Raw genomic sequence first — 21,823 nt, 5'->3', positions numbered from 1 at the left:
AGGAAGGGGGAGCATGAAGTATAAAGAGCGGAGGAGGTGGTGAGGGGTTGGGTTGGGAGGGCGTGGTGGGATGACTTGACGGCCTGGTTTAGGGAGGAGTGCGCAAATTGTGAAAGGTGCTTTTTAGGGAGAGTGCTTTTGGGGGGTTGGTCCGTTTCTTTGATACCCTTGTCTTCTGCGATGGATTTGGCGTTCGGGTGTGTTGCGCTTGGCTGGGAGCGGCATTGCTATCTTGCGTTAGTGGAGTGAGTGCGAGTGATGGAAAGTCGGTACTTCGTGACATTAGGATGTGTGGTGCTGGCTCAAAAAAACACGGTTTAAGTGGGAGAAGGAAATCTTTTTATGCTGCGGATAGTGCATATCTCTTAGTGTTGTTTTTGAGGATGGTTAGGGGGCTGAGAAGATAGCTGGGATCTGAGGCACAAGCATGGTATGCGGGTTTGTGACGAAGGAATCAAGAAAATTGAATAGATGGGTAAGAAAAGAGCAGACTGCGAATGACAAGAATTTTATTAAATAGACCGAAGATATACGTGGTAATGACGGTTAGGCAAGTGCTGTTGGGTGTTGAGACAAAATGCCTAATTTCAGAAGGCCTCGACTGTCCATCTTATAAGCAAGCAAGAAAAACTTTCAAGAAAAATAACGCTGAAAGGTTTTATTAAGGAGTCAAACCCCAGTCCAAGTCTAATATTTATTTCCAGTGAGCCTACCCTTCTAGTTTATATAAGCTCATCCTCTACGCGTCTGCACGCCGTCCTGTCTACACCAGTCTCCTCCCCAACTGCACACCCCTTTCTCACCCTGCCCATCCTCCAACTCGAGACAATACAACTGGCGTAGCATATGCCCTCCCCTTCTCACCACTCTCCTCACCACCCCCTCCCAGCCACACCAGCAAAAACTCATAGAGCTCATCTATCGCATCCGTCTCCCGCAGCAACCCCACCACCTCCTCAGCCAGGTCCGCCGCAAAACCCGACTCCGCACCACCCGCATCCTCGTCGAAGACCGGGAAGTAGAACAGGCCGCTGGCGCGCTGCGGCGCTTCTACCGGCGCGGCTAGAGGCGGCAGCGGGGCTCTGCAGAGCGGGCAGCCGCGCGTGGCGCCGTGTGACAGCGTGGGGTCGACCCAGCGGCGGAGGCAGTGTTGGCCGAAGGTGTGGCCGCAGGGGAGACGGATGGGGGATTCGTGGGTAGTGTCGTTGAAGACGGTAAGGGGTGGCGTGGTGGAGTAGGGGAGGGTGCAGATGAGGCAGCTTGAGGGTTGGGTGGCTGGGGCTTGGGGGCTTACCTCTGAGGTGTTGGCTCTTGTGGGGACGGAGTTTGGTAGGGTGGGCATGGGAGTGGTGTGAGGTGTTTTTATGTGGTGTGGTGGATACTTGGTAGATTTTTTAGTTTGAATTGAATGGGTAGCCTTAAAAAACGAATTGAGGGTAGCGTATAGGTGTTTATTTGAAGCATTGCAGAGTGCGTGAGAAAGATATTGTGGAAATGGAGTATTTGTGACCTCAAAGAAAACATGGTGAATTTTGAACAAGGAGATTCTTCAACGCAACTCTTTATAGACAAAGAAATAAAGTTGAGCGCTTGAGGCCACTTGTTATATTACCCTTTGTAGAGCAGCCTGACAAAAAACTAAATGCATTTGTAGGAGGTCGAGGTTCCACAACTCGCATTTGGTGTTCTTTCCAGAAAACCATGTCAATAATTTGGGGTAGTTAGATTCATGAGAAGCATTATCTAGAGGGAAGCATCATGGATTTGGCTCTCCCGAAAGCACTGAAGAGTTGCCGTGTTCCGCGGTTGTAGGGTGATTAGAAATGAGGCATGAATTGTACGGATATTGAATTGACCCTGGCATCGAGACACCGGACCAGTTCCGTCATTCCGCAAGATACTTGATGGAGAAAGCGGGTCCTGAGGGTCTAGAAACAACTTTTCTCGCTTGGCTGCGAGTTGTCGAAAGAAGATAATAGTGCGATGTTTCTAGATATTAAGGACGTTGGGAAAGGTATGTACGTGAATGGTCAGCATCATCGGCAGCTGTGGAAAAGGACGAAAAGGAGTAAATACCGCCTTCCCACCTTCGAAGCGAGCGCTTCCTACATGAAGGCGACAAATACTTATAATTAGCTAAGACACCATAAACAAAGAAAATGCAGACCATTCGAGGCAACATTTTGCGCGTATTCATTCGCTGTTCTCTGCCGTCGAAACTTAAAAACAGCCGTCCGAGGATGAGCAGCAACGAGATAATTCGGCGAGACCGCCTTCCTGCCTCCAAGCGAGGGAGGCCGTCGTGAAGGCCCACTTGGCAGGGGTAAGACATGGACAATACGATGGACGAAATAGTCAAGTCAGGAGAAGCAGCAACCAGCGGCTCTTGGCCAGCCACTGGCGCATTGATATTAGCGCCAAGCCGTGGCTTTTTTGGTCGGGTGTTATGCAGCAGGCTGTCAGTCATGCAGCCGCCCAGGGGAATGCCACAAAATGCCGATAGTGCCAGCCACGTGGGGACTCCCGTCCATCTGATAGCTGACGGTAGAATCAGCTTAGCCGGGATTGGCTGAGGGCATTTAAAGTTAGAGGGAAATGAACAGGGAGGAACAGGGCAGACAGTCGCTGTGCAAAAGGGAGCCAACCCACAGGAGTCGCACGGCATCGACCAACCCTGGTGGGCCGCAGAAGCTTTCGGCCTGGTGCTGTGGGTCATGACATCGCAACCTACACTCTCCCTTGGTCCAGCTGTCACCGAATCCTTGACGCCGCGCGCTTGCAGGGAAGCGAGCTGGCAATACTCACGACAAGTCTAGAGCTGTCAGTCCCACCGCGCCAAAGACTGCCATTCGACCTAATTCGGAAGTGTTTTGCTGGTTCAACAAAGACTCAGCATCCCCCATAGGCCAAGATAGACCACAACGAGACTTGACGTGTCATATTGCGAGAGAGTAAACGGGAGCGGAGAAGGCCGTGGCTAGGGGTTAGTAGCTTGAGTGGGCGCATCTATCCTTCGTCGACCCCAAGCCAAGGGGTGAAGCCAAGGAACATTTCCATAGCTCTCAAGCCACAGCGAACGCCAGAGAGGGATTGGATTGGTCGAAAAAGGTCGAAAAGGGATTGGCGTCAGGAACGTAAAGATCGCTAGCAGGCATCTGAAGTTTAGCGGTGATCCCCAGCTGCTATTTTCGACCCAATTCTCTCATCCAACGTCCAAATCGAGCCACCACATGGCACGCGTCCGTCTTCTAGAGCAGGGCTGAACCTCCAAGGCGCATTTTTAGGTCCGCCAATATCTCCACAACCTCACCACTAGCTCTCGTCTAGCCATGCCTTGTGTCCCAGAGAGAAAATCCATGGCTCCAGCTCATCACGTCTAGACTCGCCCACGGCGGGCTGGAGCTCCCCCCAAACAAAACATGGCGGATAACCGGGGCCGTGGAAACATCACGACAGGAACATCCAAGGACCTCTACCGTCGTTCTGCCTTTCCCAAAAGAGCGTGGAACACAAATCTGGCCGAAGCCTCCATGGGCTATCGATCAGCACCAAGCAAGCGCCCCGCCAAATTCACGCGGCATTGCCGTATCGTGGAGGCTTATGCGGCTGTCAACCACTGTCCCACACCCAAACAAGGGGTTTCTCCGCCGTAAGTGCCAAAAGGTATATAAGACTGTCTACTTCTCCACTACAAATTTCTATCCATCAGTCCAAGTCTGAGTCAATCTTCGGTGCAATTGTCACTCACTTCATTTTCTGTCGTTTCAAACTTTAACTCTCAACAACACTCTCATTCACCGAATATGCGTTCCGCGCTATTGTTTTCCGCAGTCTTTGGACTGGCGGCTGCTGCTCCTAAAGCAATGCCTCAGGAGATTGAGCTCGATTATGTCGATTCGCTCCCCACTCCTACCACAGGTCTTGGCCCTGCCGTCGAGCAAGTCTCAGCGACTCCAACATACGACGCCTCCGCTGCTGCCAGCGACGCTGCCCAAGAGATCTCAACTGCTCCCATTTATACTCCTACCCCCTCGTCCTCGTCTAAGCGTGGCCTCAGGCGGGGTCAGCTTGCCAAGCGCACTGACTGTGGACCCGAGCCAGATGGGTAAGCATTCTACAGGTAGCTGAGTTTGGAATATATTTAACAACCTGCAGCAAAGGCCCCTCTCCTGGCTATGACACAAGCGATACTGGATTCCTTAACTCCCCCATTCTTGCAAACTACGCAAACAACGCTGTAGCCCCAGCAGGCTATTACTTGGCTCCCGGTTTCCAAAATCTGAAGGGCAGTCTTTCACAAATCGGATACATTGGTCTTTACACGTTCGCCCAATACGACCCATCTCTCTGCTCAGCCAAGTGCGACCAAGTCTGCACTTGCCTCGGCTTCGATATTTACTTTGAGCGTGATCCCAGCATTACTCCCGCTGCTGCTTGCCCCAACCCTGCTCCTTTCACTAATGTCAAGTGCACTCTCTACGGCTACCCAGTCGCTGCTGCAGCCGCTACGAACACGGGTCAATGGCGTGGTCCCGTCGATTCCAATAACCAGGCTTTCCATGTCGTGATCGCTGGCTCCAATGGTAAGTCGACCTCAACTCCAACCACCACAACAAAACACTAATTCCATATCCAGGCTACATCAGGTCCCCACCAGCTCCACCAGCCCTGACCAACTTCACCGGCCCGAGCGCTCTCCTCCCCGGCGCCATCAACGCCCCATACGACCCCACGACCAACAAGAACACATACTTGGGCATGAAGCTGTATAACAGCGGCCCCTTCGACCCCTCGCAGTGCGCCGCCGCGTGCCAGGCCCAGACCGCCTACAACACGCGCCACCCGGCCACCGACCGCACCTACATGCCGTGCAACTTCTTCAACGCGTATGTCCTCAGCAAGAACAACATCCCGCAGGGCACCTACTGCTCCTTCTACTCGCGCACGTGGGACGCGTCCTACGCCACCAACACCGGATACTACTCCGGCACCACCCACTACACCGTCTCTAACTCGTACACTTACGCACTCACTACGCCCGACCCGGGACACACCTAAGTGATCCACGGCTCTGGCCATTTCCTTAGTCATTACTCGAACGTTGACAATGATCTTGGGTTGGGGGGAAGGGGAAGGGGGCGGAACCATGTTACAGGTATAATGGCGATAATGGTGTTACTTGAGGCAATTTGTATTGGTAATTTTTTTTTCCAAAGTGCTCTTCGTGTGGTTTTGGTAGGAGAAAAATGCTGGATGACTCGGAAGAAACAGGACAATCATTTCTAGTCGAATGAGAGAGATAATGCTTATTTACGTTCACTGATGCCAAACTTTGACCTCGATTCTGATCATGCTTGTGCTATGTTGGGGGTATGTTGCGTCTTTGAAATGTCTAGGATAACTACGCGTGTGTGCCTTGCGCACTTAGACGGAAAGGGGGGTAGTCACAGATCAAAACTCCCCTTGGCGGAACCGCGTTGCCGCCATATTCAGGTGATGAGCACATCCGCTGCTCACATTAGGCAAATTTGTCTGACTTGAACTTGCGATAGATACAACGCCCCTAATAGCTGGGTAGAATTCCAACACTTTAACCTGCACAACTAAAGTAAAAACAACCGTATCCATCATAAATAATACAATACCGCACTGCACTTCTACGGGCAGGCATATCCTGCCGATTAAGATATCCAGAACGATTATGAACTTAATATTAGCACGTTAATACCCAATCCTGTTCTACTCTCCGCCAAGGTTATTGCGCAAACAAAACAACAATCCCTCCCCCTCCTGATAACCGCATGCCTCGCCCTTTCTGCACACCACGCGCGCGCCACGACCTCTTCGCCGTCCCCTTGCGCGTCGATAATCACCAGCTGATCACCTGCCGGATATGCTTCCTTGAGATCTGCAGCCTTTATAATGTGTCTGAGACACTTCGCAGCTTGACGTCTGTGCATGGTATGTGTGCCAACGCAGGGTGGGGCGGAGACAAAGACTGGGTTTGAGAAGAGGGTGTAGCGGGTAGGGGTGCCGTTGATCTCGAAGTCTAGCGAAGCACGATATTCTTCTTTCGGCAGATCCGATAGCGTGGCTCCGGCTACTGTTGTGGTGAGAGGTACCTCCGTGAGATGGATACCCTTGAATATTACACAACCCGCCAAACCTGCCGTACTGGAGGGTGGAGCAGGTTGAATCCATTCATTAAGGTCGGTAATGCTTGCGAGGATGGACTCCGATGTTTCCGACGCACTGTCCTCTTCAAAACCAAGGCTCTCCAGCGAGGTTTGAAGAGCAGTAACGGGCACAGGAATATCAACCCGACGAGCGCTCAGTCGAATCCATCCCGCAAAATTACCCCCTGATGGAGCTGGAAGCGGGCCTATCCAGCCACAAACGCTTCGAGGGTTCCTAAGGCCGCCTAGCACCCTCCCAAGGACAGTGCGCTTAGGCCAGTAGCTTTTGTTATTCACCACTATACTGTTCTCCCAGTAAGGCGCTGGTTTGAAGGATCGAATAGAAGGTGATGCATAAACCAGGCAGCTCATGATTCGATGGCGGAAGATCTTGCCGGGAAGGACAAGCCCGAAGAGCCAGTCGCACATGTCAAAGCCGACTGTGCCTCGCCCAGAAGATAAGTCCTGATACGCAGTCTCAATATATTGTCGAGCCTCATCCATGTACGGCCAGGACATAGCTTCTCCGAAACGGATTAGACCTTCGGCTTGATTTGCATGGTTTACAGAATACAGCGTGTATTGCGGCTCAGGTCTCAGCAGAGTGGCAGTTGTTGCAGTAGGTGTTGCGGTTGTGGCTATCGCTCTGGGGCCTTGAATGGTAACGTTCTGCATCCATAAAGCGCTCAACACAATTAATGCAGATATATTGTCTGTGATGATGCCAGCGTAGCCAGTTGCGACTGGTTCATTTCGGAGGCGGATCAGAAGCTCCGCCCCAAGAAGAATCTGATAAAGGAAATTATGCAAACCAATGCCTTGCGCAGTTGAGCCTAGAGTATTATTACTAAAGTTCCGGGCTTTAGAGAAGTCGATGAACCGGTTTGGAGCATCGTACAGGCTGCGGGTTAGTAGCAAGCATATGGAATCAATTTGTCTTTGTCTTGAGCCGCCGCCGAATAAACCAGATTGCAAGGCGTTCAATCTATATTGGTGGAGTCAGCGCAGGTATAGAGATCAGTGACAGAGATGAAGTACTGTGAGAAGCCCAATAACTCTTTGAGACCTTCATTATCCTCGAGTGTAGGTTGCAATCGCAGCCTTTGTAGCCGGTCCACAATTTTGTCCAACTGTATTGTGGGGAGGCAGGTAGCCCCCTCCAGAGCGATGCTCAGGATGGGCGCAGTAAGAAGTTGGTGGGCCCTATACTCCTCAGAGTAACCAGATATTGACACCGTGCCGGGCAGTTTGCCTTCATAGTATCCCGAGCTTTCGCAGTCCATGTCAATGAACGTATTTCCAGGATAATTGATTGAATCAACCGCCATGGCGCCTGCGTCCGGTCAGCTAAATACATATAAGCTTTGAGGTGTATATCGTACGGAAAGTCGAATGTAGATATATTGGGGTGCCCAACTCTCTGCTGGTCAGTTCTAGCTGTGTCATGCCCACATAAAGCAGCTGTATCGCATCTATTGTTCCCGTCGTTGTGTACGGTCTAATAGAGAGACTGCCTTTATTCTTGGCTGCCAAGGATCTCTGCAGTTGTCCTAATCTAGTGCCAAGTTCTTGCCTAGATATTGTCGGCATTGTGGGCTCTCGCGGGTTAGCACTTGGAGTGTAAATGGGTGGAGCATCGGCTAGAGTATCCGCCGGACTGAGCAAGTCGTTAGGCGTTCCACTAACGCCTGAGGATGGTGCCTGGTTTACTGTCCACGTGTTGTGAGTATGTGTGACCGGGATTGTTGGTGCTGTTTGAGGGCCATTTGTACTTCGAGAATCACCTACGAACATCTAGTTGGTTCTAGGGCTACAACATTTTCTAACGGCCTAAGCTCACCTGAAGGTTGCGACAGGGATTGTGTCGGTACTGACGTACGTGATACAGAAGGCGTATCTAAGGGCACCGTTGGAGGCGTACTAGATGCAGCGTCTATTGGAAGATTTGGAGGTAAGGTTGGTACCTCAGTCGGAAGCTCCATTACGGCGGGTGGCTGGTTCCGGCGCGCGCGGAAATCTACGAGCAACCTACGGGCTGTGGGTTTATCAACTCCATCGGCGAATCCAACCGCCCTCACTAAAGCCTCATCTGCCCCTTGAAAATCGCCCATCCTTTGAAGTATCTCGCCTTTTTGCTGCCATCCCTGCCAGTGTGTGTGACTAAGTTGGATTGCGGCATCCGTATCCTGGAGTGCGAGATCTAACCTTGGAGGATTAGACAACGAAAAGGCCAAAGAACGACTTAGAAGAAGAGTTATGTCGGATGGTGCATATTTAAGGGCTTTAGTGTACATCACAACGGCACCATTGTAGTCTCCATTTTGGGTAAGTTCATCGCCCCCAGTCTTGAAGATGTCTGCGTGCGACGTCTGTGGTGTTGTTATTGTTGGGGTTGCGGGAAGCTCCGAAACGGAACGACTAGAGATTTTGCTGGGTTAATGTTGGTTTTACAACATAGAGCATTACTTATCAATCTCCAAATGATTCAAGCAGCTGAGTGGGCAGAAAGATTTTTAACTTCGGTGCTGCGTACCCTTCGTTTCCGGTTCTTGAAGGAGAGGCGAGTTGCGGCGAAGCAAGCAGATTCTGCTCTGGTGTAACTCCCCTATCGGGGCGACGAAGTATTCTATTAAGAAGCCTAGGCATATTCACGCCGGCGTAAGCAACATGCTACACGTACGATGAAAGGGTTGTTAAAAAAACAGAATTACCAACTTGAAGTCGATTTTATCTTCAAGAGTTAGTCTTAGTATTACTAATTTACCATATTAACCAAGATTGCTTATCTTGGTCCCAGACGATAATCCAATCATAAGCTGCTTACATAACTGATTAATCGGCTTATACTATTAAGCCACTGATTTGTCTCGTTCCTAGACTTTCTTGCCAAGACTTACCTTGCCAAGCCGCTAGCCGCTTTTGGCAAGACCTTCTAACGAAGGTCTGGTACACGGTTTGGATTTTTGTTAGTCCTGCGCGGGGTATTTAGGCCCATATACATCTACTTTGAGCCAAATTATCTCAACTTCCATAGCTCCCTGAGCTATTCCTAATAGCTATCACATATTGGGGGGGCTGATTTGGCGCGGTTACGACCTGGGTCGAGGTTAGGGCCACCCCTGCTGATAACGCGCGCGAACCCCGCACGAGGTCGCGCAGCGACCGCCCCCGAGTACTTTCGCACGCGATTTTGGGCGAAAAGGTACATAATTTGTGTTAGATCGGTACACTTCTATCAGCCAATTAGAATTTTCCATCCCCGGGATGGAAAATCGCCATTGGCTCGCTTACCACTGGCGCCTTGGCGACCCCTTTGTATTTGCGTTGACCCCTAGCGGCCTTCCTTTCTTCTTCTCTCCACTTAGTATCTTTATATGGTAGCAATCTACAAGCTTCGTCTCAGAGGCATTTATACGAGCCCGTCACAACTATAGTAAAAAGAGTTACAACCATTACAATTGCTTTTTAACTATATCTATTAAATTTAGTTAATTCCAATATAGCATTTTTAAACTAGCTTTATTAGCAAATTATATTATAGAGATAAAATACTAGTTTTTACTCTTTTAAATACGGCTTAAATAATAGTAAATCCGGCAATAAACTTATATTTTATGTTTCTAACGTGTGCATATAAACATTTAATATCACAAATAACTAAGCTCCTAGAGGATTTGACATAATTACCACCTTCTTCTCTTCTCCCTCTGCGGCTTTCCCATTTTCGACCAGCGGTTTGTCTGCCGAAGTTTTCGCAAACTCTTCTTCCGCAGACGTTACAGCATCCACGAACCCACCATCCTCGAAATTAGTGCCATTCGCGGATTCCCATTTGAAAGGCCGCACCTCCAGGTTGTTGCCGAAGTTGACACGGATAATAGTCTTGTAAGACGTACCCAAGACGGCATGCAGACGACCAGTGACTTTGGTGTATGCGTAGTATGCTGCAGCATTACACATGTAAGCAATGAACTATTTAAATTTTGTGGTAGAATCTGTATACATTTCTCTGGTGTTTGGCCTTGCCGGGTAACGAGAATTAGCTCCCCGTTACGTGTATAGAAGATGGTGTTCTTCTCGAAGTCGATACCACAGCCCATTATATCGGACAGGATCCGGACAGTAACTCTTGGCAGTAACTTTACTGTCCGAATCTTTTGCCAAGTTTCATTCTGCCGGTGCAAAATTAGTGGCTTAGAGCTTATTTATTAGAGTCGTAGCTTAATTTAGCACGGCTTACCCCCAGAGGCGCCTCCCCCTGCGCCTCTACGCCTCTACGCCTCCGCGCCTTTACGCCTCTGCACCTTTATATCTCTACGTATGTCTCTACACCTCTCTACCTGACACCCCATAAGACGTGCAAAGAGACGCATAAAGAGACGCAAGGAGACACGGGTAGAGACACGGACAGGGACACGAGTAGACGCACGAGCAGAGCCACAAGGCAGAGCTACAAGCAGAGCCACGAGCAGAGACATAAGTGGAGCCATAAGCAGAGCCACAAGTAGAGACGTAGAGAGGTATAGAGGTATAGAAGGTATAAGGCGGTGGAGGTAGAAATGGTTGTCTGGAAAGGGAATATCAAAGCTTAGCTTAATTTACCCCTGTAGATCAACTAAGCACTGTTCATCCTAGATCCATTTTCCCATCCCCACCGACCCACCTCCCTATCTAGGCTGCTCCCTTTGCTTCTCCCTTTGCCCCCTCTGCTCCTCTGCTTGTGGCCCTGCTCGTGGCCTGCTGCGTTTAGCTGTACTCGTGGCTCTTACTCGTGGCTCTACTTGTGGCTCTGCTTGTGGCTCTGCTTTATGGCTCTGCTTGTGGCTCTGCTCGTACCTCTCTCTCTGCTCCGCGTCTCTGCCTGTGCCTTGCCCGTGCCTCTCTTACAAAGGGAGACGCGTGGCGAGAGACGCATAGACGCGTAGAGAGAAACGCGTAGAAAGAAACGCGTAAGGAGAGACGCGTAAGGGGAGAGAGGCGCCCTCCTCCTGCGCCTCTACACCTCTACACCCCTACGCCTCTACGCCTCTGCACCTTATATCTCTACGTCTGTCTCTACACCTCTCTGCCCAAACCCCCCATAAGACGTGCAAAGAGACGCATAAGGAGACGCAAGGAGACACCGGGTAGAGACACGGGCAGAGACATAAGTAGAGGCACGAGCAGAGCCACAAGCAGAGCCAATAAGCAGAGCCCACGAGCGCAGAGACACGAGCCAAGAGACACGAGTGGTATCACGAGCCGGAGACCACGAGTGGAGCCACGAGCAGAGCCCACAAGCAGAGACGTAGAGAAGTGTAGAGGTATAGAGGTGCGAGGTGTAGAGGTAGAAAGGGGTGTCCTAGAAAGGGAATATCAAAGCTCAGCCTTAATTTACCCCTGTAGATCAACTAATTAAGCACTGTTCATCTAGACCCTACCTCCCATCCCCTACCGACCCACCTTCCTATCTAGGCTGCCCCTTTACTTCTCCCTTTGCCCCCCTCTGCTCCCCTCTCTCTGCTCGTGGCCTGCTCATGGCCCTGCTCGTGGCTCTGCTCGTGGCTCTGCTCGTGGCTCTGCTTGTAGCTCTGCTCGTGGCTCTGCTTGCAGCCCTGCCTGTGGCTCTGCTTGTGGCTCTGCTTGTGGCTCTGCTTGTGGCTCTGCTTGTGGCTCTGCTTGTGGCTCTGCTTGTGGCTTTGCTCGTACCTCTGCTCGCGTCTCTGCCCGTGCCTTACCCGTACCTCTCTTACAAAGGGAGACGCGTAGAGAGACACGTAGAAGGAGACGCGTAGAGAGACGCGTAGAGAGACGTGTAGAGAGACGCGTAGAAGGAGACGCGTAAGGGGAGATATGTACAGCACAAGAAAGAGTAAAAATAGATGACGGGAAGGCTAAAATAGGCCCTGAGTAGTGTCTTAGCTTCCTTTACCGCCTGCTGAGCCGCCGTCGATCAAAAGATTCGGACAGTAAAGTTACTGCCAAAAGTTACTGTCCGGATCCTGTCCGCCATTATATCGCCATGGCCGTATTTTTCAAGGTACACAGCAGTGTATCCCTTCCTGGGATGCATCCACAGACCCGCATCATCACCGTGATAAGCCCAGCTGGATATGTTGGGGTTAGGCTCAGACCAGCCGGGCAGCCATTTCCAGAGACGCGCAGGCCTGTGACAAAATCCAAAGGCAACCTCACTAAACAGAAAGTTAGCATGGAACCGCATTAAAGACTAAGGGGTGGCAAGGAGGTTGCCCATTCACCCAGGTTCTTTCTGACCGGGGTCAAGAACCTCAATTTCGTAGTAGTGGCCACGAACCCCAGCCGGGATCGGATGGTCGCTGAGGACGCTTGCGGCGATATGTTCCTCTTGGCCACAACATTAGCGGATAGGTGCCAAGATTAAAGAACGGGGGAAACAGACGCCACTCACTAGTCGATATGAATTCAACCTCGTTTCCATCCTCGGACATACGAAACGTCTTCGGGAGAGTGCTCCTAAACCTGCTAGGTTGAAGTCCAACTACGGCACGATGGTTCGAAAGCACTTCGACTGCTGCGATGCGCGCATATTGCTGAGCCAGCTGGACTGACGTCCAGCCGTGCTCGTCTTGTTTCATAGGATCCGCGCCCGCTTCGAGAAGCTTCTTAATTACTGGTATGCTTCCCCTCATCGCTGCGGCTCTGAGAATTTCCGGATCCTGGACTGCCACCTTCGGATCAATTTCCATCAAACGAAGACAGATTGCCTCGTAGTCTTCGGATTTATCCTCCGTCCATCCGTCAAAGCAAGATTTCAATGGCGTGTTCCCGTGCTTGTCTTTGATTTTGGTCGGGGCTTGGTTGCCTATCAGGAATTCCACAATAGACTTTTGGCCATTGTAAGCAGCAGCGTGTAAGGGAGTTTGCCCAAACTTCGTGTCCTGAGTGCTGAGACTCGTAAGATCGTAGTCTAATTTTTCGAAAAGCATCTCCACTACTTTCTTGTGCCCTCTAGCAGCAGCTTTTCGCAAGGGAGTTTTTCCATCTGAATTTGCCAAAGTAAAAATCGCATGATCCTTTGGATCTAACCCTTCGATCAAAGAGAGTGCCGTTTCATCAGATTCAGCTTCGCAAGCTAGATAAAACGGCGTTCGACCACGCGCATCAAGCTCCGCAATTCTAGCGCCTTTATCCAACAAAAGCCATGTGAATTCTCGGTGACCGAATTGGCAAGCCATATGTAATGCCGTCATCTTATCTGCTGCAACCATAGAAGCGTGATTAGCTCGGACACCTCGTGCGATGAAAGTGAAGGACAGTGTTTCCTTACATCATCGTCCATTATATCTGCGCCATTTTCGATCAAAACACATGCTGCCTTAACGTTGCCGTGCACCGAGGCTTCGTACAAAGGACCTAGAAATGTTGAGTAAAGCAGTGTAGAAGGTAGGAGACTACCTACGCTGAGAGCTGCTGTCCTCAGCATTGACATCAGCGCCTGCTGCAATTAAAGCCTCTAGGATTTCGGTGGAAGGGTCTTGCTCCTTCATCGACGTATGGAGCGGCGTTTCTCCCCACAAGTCTTTCGCATTCGGATCAGCCCCAGCCGTAATGAGAGCATGGAGAACCTCTATATTGCTACAACACATAACGAAGTAATGTAATATGCCCTGCTTCCAGTTGCGATGTTTCCAGGTAGCGTCGGTTTTGTATTTCAGGAAGAGTTTTATTGCGTCAACCTTGGGGTTTTGGAAGATAAGAACACAGAGTGCTGGACAAGTTCTAGCCTTCTGATTCGGATCCGCTTTGTTCTTGAGTAGTAATTCCAGAAGCTCGATGCCGCGCGTTCTCGGCTCCTCCGAGGATCCATAATATTCTGCCGCAAATTGGAGCGGCGAGTATCCCTCATCAGTTTTGGCGTGCAGGTTTACGTTGTGCTCTATCAATTTAGTTACAATGCTAGTCAGTCCATACGCAGCAGCTAGATGGATAGGTTTAACTGTAGTGGCATCGTCGACCCATGATATCTCCGAACGCCTCGCTTGACATCTTAAGTTTACCCATGACCGGAAAGCTAATGAGTCGTCTTGGAAGAAGGAATCGCGCAACTGTTCGAACTCAGCCCAGTCAGGGCCCTGGCGGTCTTCGGGTTCCCACAGCTCCTCCACCTTTCTGAGGTGATAGTGACAATGATTAACCTCATACCTAAACTTAACAGATGGGTCAGCTGGCTCCTCCCAAGAATATCGGTCTTCCCGATCTTCGACTCCTGCATCACTGTCATCGTCTGACCCATCTTTAGAAGCTGCGTCGTCTTCTACTGAAGCTTTGTTGTCAGTCTCTTCAGTAGTAGCGTCTTCTGCCTTCTGCTCCGGCAATAAGGGTGGTTCTATGCCATTGACTTGGAGTTCAAGTTCACTAATGCCCGACACGACAACATCTGAAGGATCAGTGGAAGATTCAACGGCCATGGCTGTTTGGGCATCGCCATCCCCAGAACTGACTCCTGCGCCATTTGAAGTGTTTGCTTCCTCGATTGCAGGCTGTTCTACCGAGGACGTCGTATTCGATTGAGGATCGGAATCTTTGATATCTGGGTTCTCTGGATTCTCAGGCTCAACGTCGGACTCTGTGTCATCTCCAGTATAAGTTCCTAGTACTTCTGTCTTCTCGAATGGCACCAAATACTTCTTGCGGAACGGCTCGCTAGTGAGATGTCGTACTAGCTGAAGCATTAATGATCGAAACTCTGCGTTATTTTCGCGGACTGAACACTCACAGATAGTCGTTGAAATGGCCAGATGGCCCTGCTTTTCCGATAATTCGAAGACGTTACTAGTTTGTCGTTTAACATTGCAATTCTCGCATTCGCATGCGTACTCCGCCGCTGATGGCTTAGTCTTCAACTTCGCTGTTAGGAAGTAATGTGCCACTGTGTTGTGTCGAAGTTTGATGACTCTTGACTTAGCATCCACTTCAAGTAAGGCTGAGCCGGCAATTCGGATCTGTTTGACATGGAGATCTTCTCCTGCATCAAAAGATTGAGGAGTGCAATCTTCAATGGTATAGTCGTCGCCTTCAGTATAAGTACGACTGTAAGCATCTACAATTTCAGCCACCTTAATCTGACCGTTCGCAAGGATCGTCCATGTGAGGCAGGTGTTCAGTAATCCCATATAGAGAGGATCAGTGTTCCGTATGATTTGCTCATAGAACGCTTGCAGTCCTTCAGGAAGTTGCTCGAGATACTTCTCTATTGGGCGCTGCCACGGTTGTTTCAAAAACTCGACGGCTAACTCGACATATCGAAAGAAGCTGCCAGCTTTCTCTACAATCTTCTTGCTGGCTATTTCTCGCTCCCTGGAAGTCCAGCCTGGCAACTTTTTCAGTTCTGTTTCCGCATTCAGTCTGATGTCAGGGCCATTGTTATCCTCAACTTTAACTGTCGGAACGCCATCCAATTCACTTGCGAGGTCTGGACGGCTACAAACTAGGGCCTTAATCCCTAGCTCGGGCTCATTGATCATATCCCGTATTGACCTCACCAAACCCTCTGACTGCCTGTCAGAACACTCGTCAAGAGCATCAATGACAACGAACACAGGCTTTCCAAAGAGTTCCGCTAGTCCACAATATGCTTCACCGAAGCCAACCTCGCCTTTTTTGCCTTCATGATCTTTCCCAGCAGAGCTGGTCTGGGACTTACTAGCCCCGGCTTTTCCCCCAAGAAAACCGGACATAATCTTGTTTGCCTTTTCGACCATCTCAAGGGGTTGGCTTTCCACAAGCTGGTACAGTTGGAAAAGCAGGTGCTTTAATATACGTATGGTCATCTTAGTGGCTTCGTCTCCGGCATTGCAGAAGAAGTAATTGACGGTAGATCCATTGTCGGTGGATTGTTTCTGGAGTTCTTCAATAATGGCAGACATCAAGATTGACTTGCCGAAGCCTGGTATACACATCAATATAACGAGACCGAGTAAGGCGTGCGATACATACCACCACCACCTGAAATCCATAGAAGTCGGCTCTCCTTAGATGCCAACCAGTTTTCGTACTCTTTTTGTTTGAAGATCCAGGTGCAGGTCTGGGGGGGAGACCGTTTTGCAATCTTGGTAGCAAACGCTTCCTTTTGATCGCTGGAAGCATTAAGTTGCTTGATATTCTCTTCGAAGTTTTTCTTTGCAATCTTAAGCGGACTCATTTTCTTCATTGACTTTCGCTCTTCAATTAGGAAATGGATCTGAGCCAAGCAATCTTGGTTGACTTTTAGAGAAAGCTCCATTTTGTTTTTCATATCGGAAAGGGATCCTATAATTGAAGCTTGATGTTCCTGACCTGATTTGAGATAGTAGCCCGAAAGTTGTTCGTGCGCTTTACGAGCAAACTCGCTCATGACAGTTTCGTGCTCGCGAATAGATTTGATTTTGCTAGAGAAGTTCGCTGATGACTGAGTAATCATCCCCTTTCCGATCCGAATGACCTTGTTCCTGCCCATATGTTTCTTCACTGAGAAGGAAAAATCCAGAATTTCGGCGTAGATCTTGGGTATCCGATCGCAGACTTGGCCATGGATTTCTTGAAAACTCTCAGGACCCCGAGGAACCCCATACATCCGTCCATAAACTGCACAAGAAATAAGAATTCCAATAATATCAGAACATGCAGCTCCGAATATGTTGAAGGTACTAAAATCGTCAGCAACAGAGTGAAGACACAGTCTAATTCCCATCCACACTAGTCCAACACTCTCAGGAGCACTCTTAATGGCCAAGTCACCTACTGACATGGCGATGTCAATCTTTTCGAGAATACCACCTAATGCTGGCGCATATTCTTCGCCAGCAGCCTTCTGCGTGGCTTTGCATGCTTCTTTGGCATCCTGAAGGCTGGCTCTTTCCTTAAGAAACTCATCCAATTTCTTCTCGTCAGTCTTGCCCTTTCGGCCATCTTTGAAGATTTTCCTTGCTTTGTCCCAATTTAACTGTTCAAAATTAAAGTTTTTTTCGTGTGTAGCTGGAGCAGTCATTATTTACAAAAGGCTCGCGTGCGAACAGCTGTGTGGGTTGCGAGCGTGCGAATAGAAAAGACTAACACTAACGGCATCAGAACTAAAACTTGAAAGTGTTCGGGCTTTTCGAGGAAGAGGGGGATATTGAGGGGCGTTTTGGCCCCCATAAGACAACTGTCCAAGTGACTAGGACAAGGCATTCGAGAATGTGCGGGGTACAGCTGACCTTTATCGGTGACGTTCAACTTTTCCGAGACCACGACCAGCTGTACCCCGAGCTGAAAGCTGGAAGCTTACAACTGATAAATTAGAACACGTCAGTTCAGGAACCACAGCTGTTGCCGATGCTAAGCCTTGGCGCGATGGGGTGTGGCTTGAAAGCTTATTATTCGTCATGTGAATGGCATCTCGACCAGGTTCTGCTCCGAAAATCTAATCATCTCAGTCGACACTTGCCAGCCATATTATTAGAGCGGTTTTTCGAGAAAATGAGGATCGTCGAAACACCTGCTGCGTGAACAATTCTGGATCCAGTCAAGGCGCATTCTCCAAGATGCGGGAAAGAAACTCCGATATCACCATTTGAAACATTCCCCCAGTAAACGATCTCTTTGCATCGGATGGGAATAATCGCTCCCATGCTGTCTCGCTACCCAAGAACCACTTTCTGGAATCACTTTCTGGAATCTGGCCGGATCATTCGCAACACAAGGCTCCCATGTGCTCATCCGCCCCAGGTGTCCGTTTCCAAAACTTTGGACTAGATAGCCCTTGCAAAGCAAGAGCAGCAACAACGCAACTTACTTACGAAGGCTATCTGCCGAAGTTGAAAAGACGAAATCGTGTACGTAACTTCTTCTGTTCCTTATCTCCATTCTAACCTATTCAGCCAGTGTGTTCGACAGGCAATCAATCGCAGGCAGGGACCCCCGGTTGCGATTGATTGGCCAAAATCCTGGTTGCGATTGATCGACTAATGAGAATTAGCTACTTAATTGAAATGATTGCGATTAATTACAAAGAATTACCCAATTGGGTAGTCCGTGATAGAGAATCTAGGTACTAGATTTTTTGGCAGAGCTTCGCCTTATATAGTAAATGTACACTCCAAAAATAAGTCCTCCCTATACTCCTTATTCACCCTTATTCTTTTCTATATGCCCTTTATTCAACCAGCTCTTCTAAAGCTCTAGCGCCTTAATTGTCTCGTTAGCTAGGCGGTTCCGGTTATTAGTAATTACGTCGTTAGTAGAGCTAAACTCACGCTCGCACTTAGAGCTCATCGCCGGTATAGAAAAGAGGTCCATTACCATTCGATAAAGGATTGGATAGACGTGCTTAATACCTTACTAATAAGCTAGTGGGTTAACAATATATTATTTAGCTTTAGTAGGGGTATCTTTAATAAAGCGCTTAAGTTCGGATTTAAGCCTTTAACGCTTGCGAGCTCTATATTCACTTATAAGCATACCATAAAAGTTAAAGCCTTCTTCGCCTAATAACGACAAATCTAAATTACAACGCTTCTTATATATAAGCCGCTAAGGAGTAACCAGTTTATTATCCTCCTTATCCTCTAACCGCGTATACTTCTCCTTATACTGCTTATACAACGCGGTAACGTCTTTCTTACATTATAATTACCATACAGCCTTACTAGCCCACTCCTATTTAAAGTAGTTAAACTTATAGGCCAGGTAGAGGACAATTGCTACTTAGTAAATAGGTGTTTAGTTAGTAAGGCTAAAATATTTAATAAGCTTTATATACGCGTAATAAACTCCTGCTTTATAGTACTCTAAGTACTCCGCCAGTAACGCCTTAATCTTATTATCAGCTCGCTGTAGGACCTTAAATATATAGTTTATGCTTTAAAGAACCCCCCAAACAGCACTATAAGAGCCCTTAAAGCCTCTAGTGTTTGTGTTGCCTTATAGTTTATTAGTAAGAGTTTTAAAAGGCTTAAGAAGTCGTTTAAACTTCTTTAGTATTTTAAAGTCCTCATTTATAAGGAAGTCCTGCGAGAGATTATACGCATCTTTATCGGCAGGCTTAACCCAGCGGGTTTAGTAGAGTTTAATAGGATTCTGAAGTTTAAGCACTATTAGACGTACAAAGTTAGTAAAAGTCTATTTTTAAGCAATTTAATAATAAGAGGTAGAGCGTTATCGCCATTAAATTCCATTAAATCTACCGGCAGAGGGGTAAGCTATAGGCTATATTTACGCGCGTTAAAGGCAGTTTAACGATATAATAAGGTAGTAGAGAATGGTAGAAGTTAAGTAGAATATTTAGCAACGACCGAACTCTATATAGAGCCCCACCTAAAAGGAAGCAATTGCATTAGAACGTACCTCTCTTAATTATTATATATATAGCGTTCTAGCGTACTCTACTATCTTTTAAGAGTTCTAGATAGAAGACTTTCTTATTGCCTTCCTTATAGTTAGTCTAGTAATTCTAAAAGGCCATTTACCGCTAATTAGTTCGTCCAATATATACTATAATTGTCACGGCACTGACCTGACACGTTGTTATGATTCAGTGTTGTCATGACACGAGCACGGACCTGACCCCTGAGCGACGTGTATATATACCACCTCACCTCCTACATAGATCCTCACACGACATCGTTTGTCAATCATATACAGTCACCTCGTACATCGTACCTTGACAGTCCGCACGTACTGTGACAGTATGTCGTGTCATCTTATACGCCCCCGGTAGGGCTTTGTTTCCACCGTTCCAAAGCTACATTCCAAAGCTACGACCCTACCCCGGGCGGAATTCTTACCCTCATTCCACGTCAATGCGACCTAGTAAAATCTCTGTCAAATCTATTCGAGTACCCGAGCCGATCTCCTCTCCGTCCACCCGAGTTTCTAAGCTGGCAGCAGGGAGACACCCTGCGGGCTATAGTTTCTCTTCTCAGTCTGAGTTTCCTAGGCTGGCAGCAGGGAGACACCCTGCGGGCTATGGTTTCTCTATCTCAGTCTCCGAGTCTCCGTATCTAGCCATGCTACTACTTCACATCCAAGTTTCTAAGCCGGCTGCAGGGAGACACCCTACGGGCTATATTCCTTGTGTCTTAATTACAGTGTAAGACTATGGGTTACGATCTCGTCCCCGTCTCCATCTCCGTCTTCAAATTCGCACAGATAGTACTTCAAGTTTACCGCGACAAGAATCTACGTTTTAACCTCAATCTCCGCACCCCGAGCCTTTCGAGTCTACGCAATAACCTCGATCTCCGTAACCCCTAAGCCTTTCAAGTCTACGCCTTAACCTCAATCTCCATAACCCCCGAGCCTTTCAAGTCTACGCCTTAACCTCGATCTCCGTAACCGAGCCTTTCGAGTGTCAATATCCGCAAAATTACGCCCCGCGGTTACAATTTTTTTCGTCTCCTCTGTTTTACCCCTTCGCCTTCGGCTTTATTTAGTGCTCAAGACAAGCACTAGCGGAGAGCGATGTAGTAGGGATATAGGTAGAAGGGTCCGAGGACTGTAAGGACGAGGACCTTTAAGGACTAGAAGGACGAGAACCTTTAAGGACTGGAAGGATAAGGATATGTGGTCTATTTTTTTTACTTCCGTGTTTTTACTGCCGTTACTTAGCTCACAGGAGCTCGCCTTATTAGGAGGGATGTACTGTCACGGCACTAACCTAACACGTTGTTATAATTCAGTGTTGTCATAACACGAGCACGGACCTGACCCCTAAGCGACGTGTATATATACCACCTCACCTCCTACATAGATCCTCACACGACATCGTTTGTCAATCATATACAGTCACCTCGTACATCGTACCTTGACAGTCCGCACGTACTGTGACAATAATTATCTTTACTCTACTAATTAGCCCTATCCTACTTTAGATTTAGAAGATATTATCGGCACCTATACTAGTAATTTACTTTTAAAGCTTGCTTACACCTTTGCCAAAGAGCGCGGCTTAAATAATAAGGTTAATAATATATCCAGCGCACCAAAGTCAAGCCTATTTTAGATTAATAGTTAGAAAAATTATTACAATTATTTCTATAAGCTTATTATTATCTTTAGCGTTATCTATTATAAAGGCGCTAATATTTTCCTCTATATAATATTTTATAATTACGTCTATAATTAATCGCGCGACGTTAAAGCTAGTATAGGAGCCGATTAATTAAGGGAGGCCAATAAGGGCGGTAGAAAGGTTATCTTTAGTAGTTAATTTAGGTAAGCGATAACTTATTAATATAGAAGTTAAACTTACTAATCTAGTAAGCAATAACGCTAACGTAATTACGCTTATTTCCTCCCGTCTAAAGGTCGCTACTAATATTAACCTTGCTAATACTCTCCCTTAAAAGGCCTTTAATTATAAGTTATTGCTTAGGTAGAGCTTTAAGCACCTATTATAAGGGGATCTTGTAGACAGGGGGCTATAAGGACACGATTAGAACAAGATAGATTGGTAAAAGAGATGAATCCTTAAGGAGGTAAGGCCTCTAGAATTATGGAGACTATATACTACGGGCACGTGCCTCCGGCATGTGACCGGCGACCATCTAAGGGGCGTCCGGGGGTTATCCTAAGGGCAACCCGAGGTATCCGCAATAATATCCCTTACATTGCCCCCCCCCTTCTTACGGTCGGCCCCCGATCGCTATTACCTTACGGTAGGGAGATTA

General features: G+C 48.2%; 6 protein-coding genes across 6 annotated transcripts; 2 read left to right on the top strand and 4 right to left on the bottom strand.

The window, feature by feature from the left end:
* Window positions 1–799: 799 nt before the first annotated feature.
* On the bottom strand, window positions 800–1,342 carry K441DRAFT_678997 (uncharacterized protein; the record flags this gene model as incomplete). The annotated part of the gene is made up of 1 exon (XM_067651211.1): window positions 800–1,342. One exon carries the CDS (start codon window positions 1,340–1,342, stop codon window positions 800–802), a length of 543 nt encoding a protein of 180 aa, XP_067501982.1.
* A 2,461-nt stretch (window positions 1,343–3,803) lies between these two features.
* K441DRAFT_570524 (uncharacterized protein) lies at window positions 3,804–5,058 on the top strand (the record flags this gene model as incomplete). Its single annotated transcript, XM_067643922.1, has 3 exons — window positions 3,804–4,105; window positions 4,156–4,583; window positions 4,637–5,058. The coding sequence occupies 3 exons, from the start codon at window positions 3,804–3,806 to the stop codon at window positions 5,056–5,058; spliced, it is 1,152 nt and encodes a 383-aa protein (XP_067501981.1).
* A 440-nt stretch (window positions 5,059–5,498) lies between these two features.
* Window positions 5,499–8,822, bottom strand: K441DRAFT_697877 (uncharacterized protein; the record flags this gene model as incomplete). The annotated part of the gene is made up of 5 exons (XM_067653016.1): window positions 5,499–7,161; window positions 7,215–7,509; window positions 7,559–7,960; window positions 8,017–8,594; window positions 8,710–8,822. The coding sequence occupies 5 exons, from the start codon at window positions 8,820–8,822 to the stop codon at window positions 5,700–5,702; spliced, it is 2,850 nt and encodes a 949-aa protein (XP_067501980.1). The 3' UTR covers window positions 5,499–5,699.
* A 1,674-nt stretch (window positions 8,823–10,496) lies between these two features.
* On the bottom strand, window positions 10,497–11,668 carry K441DRAFT_663149 (uncharacterized protein; the record flags this gene model as incomplete). The annotated part of the gene is given in 4 exon segments (XM_067649153.1): window positions 10,497–10,614; window positions 10,628–10,686; window positions 11,450–11,516; window positions 11,597–11,668. Coding segments are annotated over 4 exon segments (228 nt in total), but the record flags the coding sequence as incomplete, so codon positions are not given.
* A 777-nt stretch (window positions 11,669–12,445) lies between these two features.
* On the bottom strand, window positions 12,446–17,163 carry K441DRAFT_570253 (ankyrin; the record flags this gene model as incomplete). Its single annotated transcript, XM_067643907.1, has 8 exons — window positions 12,446–13,392; window positions 13,452–13,550; window positions 13,597–14,497; window positions 14,537–14,743; window positions 14,795–15,898; window positions 16,010–16,083; window positions 16,134–16,584; window positions 16,741–17,163. The coding sequence occupies 8 exons, from the start codon at window positions 17,161–17,163 to the stop codon at window positions 12,446–12,448; spliced, it is 4,206 nt and encodes a 1,401-aa protein (XP_067501978.1).
* A 2,698-nt stretch (window positions 17,164–19,861) lies between these two features.
* K441DRAFT_663146 (uncharacterized protein) lies at window positions 19,862–20,518 on the top strand. Its single transcript, XM_067649152.1, has 3 exons — window positions 19,862–20,063; window positions 20,162–20,242; window positions 20,308–20,518. Exons 2-3 carry the CDS (start codon window positions 20,162–20,164, stop codon window positions 20,428–20,430), a joined length of 204 nt encoding a protein of 67 aa, XP_067501977.1. The 5' UTR covers window positions 19,862–20,063; the 3' UTR covers window positions 20,431–20,518.
* The last annotated feature ends 1,305 nt before the right edge of the window (window positions 20,519–21,823 follow it).

This window comes from Cenococcum geophilum, assembly GCF_001692895.1.
Source record: "Cenococcum geophilum 1.58 unplaced genomic scaffold K441scaffold_32, whole genome shotgun sequence".
Lineage (NCBI taxonomy): Eukaryota > Fungi > Ascomycota > Dothideomycetes > Gloniales > Gloniaceae > Cenococcum > Cenococcum geophilum.
The sequence above is the reverse complement of the archived record's forward strand: the minus strand, read 5'-3'. Positions and strand labels throughout refer to the sequence as shown.